This window comes from Rhagoletis zephyria, unplaced genomic scaffold (assembly GCF_001687245.7).
Source record: "Rhagoletis zephyria isolate East Lansing unplaced genomic scaffold, Rhagoletis_zephyria_1.1 Rzeph_scaffold_25270, whole genome shotgun sequence".
Classification (NCBI taxonomy): domain Eukaryota; kingdom Metazoa; phylum Arthropoda; class Insecta; order Diptera; family Tephritidae; genus Rhagoletis; species Rhagoletis zephyria.
The window spans coordinates 1-5,944 of record NW_016182328.1 but is presented as its reverse complement, the minus strand read 5'-3'; the positions used below and the strand labels follow the sequence as shown (position 1 = coordinate 5,944).

The 5,944-nt window shown below is 35.8% G+C and overlaps 1 protein-coding gene across 1 annotated transcript; it reads left to right on the top strand.

The window, feature by feature from the left end:
• Nucleotides 1-2,676: 2,676 nt before the first annotated feature.
• LOC108382112 (diptericin-A-like) lies at nt 2,677-3,124 on the top strand. Its single transcript, XM_017638511.1, has 2 exons — nt 2,677-2,769; nt 2,835-3,124. Exons 1-2 carry the CDS (start codon nt 2,677-2,679, stop codon nt 3,057-3,059), a joined length of 318 nt encoding a protein of 105 aa, XP_017494000.1. The 3' UTR covers nt 3,060-3,124.
• The last annotated feature ends 2,820 nt before the right edge of the window (nt 3,125-5,944 follow it).

Genomic DNA, 5,944 nt, shown 5'->3' with positions numbered 1-5,944 from the left:
TTTGCCTTTTATACCTGTAATTGAAAAAGGCAAGGAAAAAGTCCTTATTCCTGATAATATAAAAGTTTCAAACGTTCCTTATTTAAATTGGGAGCCACTTGTATCAACTCACGTCGAGCGCACGTCTAGTGCATCTGTGTTAAAGCCTCTTCCGGCCCAAAAAGTCAAGTTGATAATGAAGAAAATCGATGGATAAATAAAACAAGTAATAAGTGGTTATATGAAAATGCGCAATAATTTTTTATATGTGACCTGGTCTACGAAAAGGGAGCTTACGTGCGAAAACNTTAAAAACCTTTTTCTAATTCAATATATTTTTTTTTAACCTTTCCGAAAACGACCGCTACGTGGTAAGCAGGGGAGATATTACGCCTATTTCAAACATTTTCGATAGAACATTCAGTTAGACATAATGAGATAAACTTATATAGACGTATATGGACGGTATCACGCCCGTTTTCCAAAATTCCATAATAATTTTACTTATTTTCAAGTGATTGTTGTTAGTACTAATTTTGCGTAAAATGAGCGAGCTTAAATTTCGAAATATCGAAGTTTCAAGCATTTCTGAAATTTGCCGCTATAGAAAAGTGGGCGTAATTCTAGTCAGATTTCAATAATTTTCAACGTTTTGCTTTTATGTGGCAAGCATAAAAATCACGGAACGGATTTTATGGAAATTGCCTTTTTGATGCTAAAGAGATAGAGTATATTCGATTAAGAATGTCCATGATTTANACCTAAGCCCCCTTTCCGTAGACCAGGTCACATATGAAAAATGAGCAGGAAAAAATGTTACTCATACGCTATGCAAACTTGAAAATATTTCGAAAACTTATTCTTAGAATAAAAAATTAACTAGATTTTCGGAATCAGCGAGCAATTCTATATAGAAATTGGATAGTGGCGTCCCTTGAAAATTTTTCCTCTAAACCAGTGTCATTTTTCAGTTTCTGTCCTTTTTAGTGCCTTATTTTGCTTTTTTTTGCTATATCTAGTGCCTATTCCTGCCTATTTCGCTATTTTGTTTTGCCTATTTCATAGGTTTTTAGGTCCTAAAAATCCGTTCCGTGATAATAATTAACCTAGCTAGGTACAAATTGATCGAACGGTTACCGAGATACACATACATATGTGGTCATAAGTGGGCGGGGTCACGCCCATTTTCCGAACTTTTGTTATAAACGTATTTTTTGCAAAAGAATTATTGCAAACGTCAATTTTGAATGAATTAGCTTCAGTATTTACTGATTTATCGAAAATTTCGTGTTTCTCTAAATTACCGTTATATGGGATGTGGACGTGGTTATTGTCCGATTTAAAAAAATTTTCAGCCGTTTGATATGTTTTGTAAAGACCAAGAACTGTGCCAAGTTTGAGTAAAATCGATAAGGCGTTTTCCAAATTTATAATATTCTTATTTTTCGTCTAAAAATCATTGTAAATATCAATTTTGAGTGAATAAGCTTCAATAGTTGCTAAAATATCGCAGTTTTCGTATTGCTGAAAACTACCGTTGTAAGGGAGGTAGGCATAGTACTTGTCCAATTTTTCGCATTTTCGATACCATCCGCCCTACGCTGGAATGGAGTACTCATACCAAGTTTCGTTAAGATATCTCAATTTTTACTCGAGTTATCGTGTGCACGGATGGACGGACAGACAGACATCGCTTAATCGATTTCTTTTTTTCATTTTGATCAGTTATGTATACATTTGTCTATGTCTATCTCGAATTATTTTGCCTGTTACAAACAACCGTTATGTGCCTTTCGTCTGTCTGTGTCTGTCTGTCTGGAAGCTTACTTCGAGAGTGTTTGTGAGTCGTAAAAATTTTCGTCCCTCACTCGTTCGTAAAACAGCCAAATTCGAATATTTTGCATAGTTATTTTATACAATTAAAAGGGGTCAGGAACAAAATTAGTATTTGGCTGATCATAAATATTAATTAAGCAAGTAACCAAGATAGCCCAGAGGATGATTTCCTTATATGTATGTAGTATGTGGGTCGTTCTTAAAAAACATGACCATTCTGAATTTTGTAATTTTTAAAAATTACAAAATTCAGAATGGTCATGTTTTTTAAGAACGACCCATGTACATTAGGCTGATCCAAAAATAAACAGGGAAACCAACTACCATCGATATTTTTATTTCTTTTCTTCACTAGAAAAATTATATGTATACTCCTTCCCTTCTTATCCGAATGAGCTTCCATCCAAGCATTCAAGGTATGTCATTTAATTGAACTTCACAGAAGCTGCTCTAGGGCTGATCACCCGAATAATAACCGTTTACAGAATGTATTCGCTAGCTTGGCTGCAAGGCAATGCCTTCAAATAAAGAAAAAAGTACATGGTCTTGATAAATTAAACTCATTTTAGGGGAAAAACTGACGGACCCATCATTTATAATTTACACATTTTTATTTTGTCTCATGGCAAAGAACTGATAACCTTTGTTCGAGTATGTGTGAACAAGAAAAAAGTCTTTATAAATATCAAGGGGATCTTCGTTTGGGGATTTTATAAAATTCTAGTGTAATACATACTCATATATGTACGTATGTATGTACATTTTTGCAAGCGTACCTTAGGTATAAAATATCTGGGCGCAAATTTCAAATAATTCAGTTCGAACTGTAGCTTTGAGGTTTATTCATTAATCTAGTTAAAAATGTTTACGAACGTATTTATTTCAATTTGCATTCTAACAGTTGCATTGGCTTATCCTCAACAACAGCAGCCACCACGGGACAAATGGCAGAGTGTAAGCGAGACATTATCCATTTTTTTTTAATATCAAACAATTTTTCATAATATAAACTATTGCAGCCACCGGACTCTCAACGCTTTAATCCTCAGTTGAATATTCAGGGAGGTGGTAGTCCTCATAAAGGCATAGATTTAAACGTTGACACTCGTGTTCCCGTTTGGCAGAGTAACAACGGACGACACTCGTTTGATGCAACTGGACAATATTCGCAGCATTTAGGTGGACCCTATGGAAACAGTCGACCAAATTGGGGTGCAGGTGGTGTATACACCTATAGGTTTTGAGTGAGTGTTATAAGAAATTTGTTAAAATACATATGTAAATAATAAATTGTTTGAGTTTGTGGTAAGATTTTTTTACCTAAGAAAATACAAGATTCTCTGCATTTGATAACCGGATGAGGATGCGCCGGGTTATGGAGACGTCGATCTCCACCCAGTGTTTCTGCATAGATACCGGCGTCTTCAAGTTTTCGTCGACTACGGCCATCAATAGACTACAGCGGTTTGGAGCAGATGAAGTAGCCTTCTTAGGCTTCTTGCTCTCTCTGCCGGTAGTGCTGTCGTTTTGATATTCGCCCCTTTGCGTTATGTCAGGTGGATTGGGCTTTCCCGATTTCTGCTCTTTCAAGGAGCTCTCATATTCGTCAAGTACCTGCTTGTAGCATTGAGAACCTTCAACTAATAGGAGCCGAGTTGCTGGATATTTTACCCAGCATTTGTGGTAGCGGCTTTTCCTGATTTGATTCAGTGACTTTTTATGTTTCTTTTTTTCCTCCCCCAGCCGCCGTTGTACTATGGCTGGTACTACCGGCGGCGTTAGAGGTAGGTGGACATTCTTGGGTGTTGGGGATTCCTTGTTGTTGTTATTCTGCTTGAGCTTCCGGTGCATTGTGCTACTGGGAATACTTTCAAATGTCTCGTGACTAGAAGAAAGTAGGTTATCCTCATCAGACTCCGTAACAATGAGGCTCGGTTTCCGATAAGAAATTGCCGAAGTCATTAGTCCAGTTCGTAGCAGGGTCCGTTATCGAGTTTGTATCGTTTTTTTGGTTTAGTTCTTGTTTTGTCATTCGTTGCCGCCATACGTAGAAAAGGCACTCACACAACCTCAGACTTTTCCTGGGCATCGGAGGGGACCGTTAGCGACCAGCTATTCATTATGAGTCCGGAGTCCGCTGACCATTCAGCCATCGGCACAGGTACCTCAACACCTTGGTTTAGGGTGTTCCTGGTGCGTCACAGCGTTGAAGGAACTTATAAATATTTTTCTTTTACATATATAACAAATGAGGCAATAAGTTTTGGTTCTAACTTATAATAAAAAGGCATAAAGACAGTAAGAAATTGCAAACAATATTTTTTCTTTTTCTTCGTCAAAAAAATTTTGAGTGTGAAAAACATCAAATGGCATTGAGCGTCAAATCAGAATTCTCAGGGATAATTTTTGTAGTAAAAACAAGGTCAAGTCAGAATTTCTAAATAAAGCAAATAATTCTTCCCAAATATATTTACTCGATCAGGAAAATATTCGTAAACGTGTCTGAAAGTGCAAGGTCCTTTTAGTACCTTTTCCCCTGTTTTTTTTTTTTTTGAAAGTTTTTCCGGATACTAAAAATACACGAAAAACGCGTTGGTGGAAAAAGGTATGTTTGGTAAACGCATTAACTAGACAAAATTTCATTAGTTTGCGAAGCTAACGAAAACAACAACGATGATATGCAATTCTGTTAAATTGATAGAAAAAATATTAACGACAGTAGAAAAATTTGTTACTTAAATTAAATAAGTACACAATCATGCTTTAATGTTTTCAGCGTTAAAAACAGCTAACATGTGTATGTGCATGTGTTTGCATCTGCATTTAATTTTTTAACAAGACATTTCGCGAAGCGAATCATTTTACAATTGACAATTAACCTTCTCAGAAGCAGTCAAGAACCTCAGTCGTGCCTCTGCCCCGTCAATGTTTTGTGTCTGCAGCACTAGGAGGGCACGTAGTGGCATAAACTGCGGCGCATGTTGCAAATGAGTGATCATTAAATATATGAATTTTTTATACTCACATTTATATTTTGGCTGCCATGTTTTAATGAAGAATTCACTTGTTGAATAATAGTTTTCAATATAGAAATAATCAAAAGATTAGCTGAAAATAAATTTTAATAAAACTCCGCTTATAGATTTTCTAAATTTTGTAGTCAAATGCGAATTGGGCGGGGACGTACATTAGCACATTAGTACTACAAAATGCTCAGCGTAGTTGCCGTATAATTTGTACGATGTACAAAGTGTCAAACTGTTGAAAAGGTGAGTGATGAGTAACGATGATAAAGTGGTTGGAAGTGATACAATGGATGACTAAACAATGATGCTGATTATTCGATGCCTGAGGACGATGCTTATTCTGCTCAGTGGTAAATTCTTTAAAGTTCTTAACAAGCTGCACCTTCATATTAGGCTAACACATTTCAAAATACATGTAATTCCTAATTGCCGTATATACTATATATGTGTATAAAAAAGTAGCTGCTTAAATTTTGAAATCGATAAAATGTATGTTGCCTTGGGCCGATTGTAGAAAGTTTTAAGCTGACCAACCGTCCTCCTTTGAGGAGGATTGTCCTCCTCAAACGTGATTTGTCCTCCTCAAAAATTTTGTCCTTCTCTGTCCTCCTTTTGAGCAAAAATGTCCTCCTTGTCCTCCTTTTCAAGTTTTGTAGCTGTAATGAACTTTTAAAAAAATTTGCTTTCAGAATATTATTATTTTCTAATCGTTGTATTTAATAGGTGTTTACATTGTTCCAATTTCAGTTAAATGATGTAAACATTTGATTCAACTAATCGACAGTGAATCGTCTTTAGCCCTAATCAATAATATTTTACCATTTACAAGATTGATAGATTAGCTAACGACGCGTCTCCACAGGTGGAAATTATTGCCTACCATATGTCATTTTGTTTGCCAGATACACACATATGTAGGTATAGGTTTTATCAGCGGCAAAATTTGTGTATGAGGATTTTTTATCTTGATAAATGGTTTTGTAAGATGGCTTAAAATANCTTTTAATTTAACATACCTAGATTACGGCTGCCATAATCCTAATCCATTAGTCTAATCGACTAAGACACTTATCATCCAAATCAAAAACGAAGACACAAGTGAA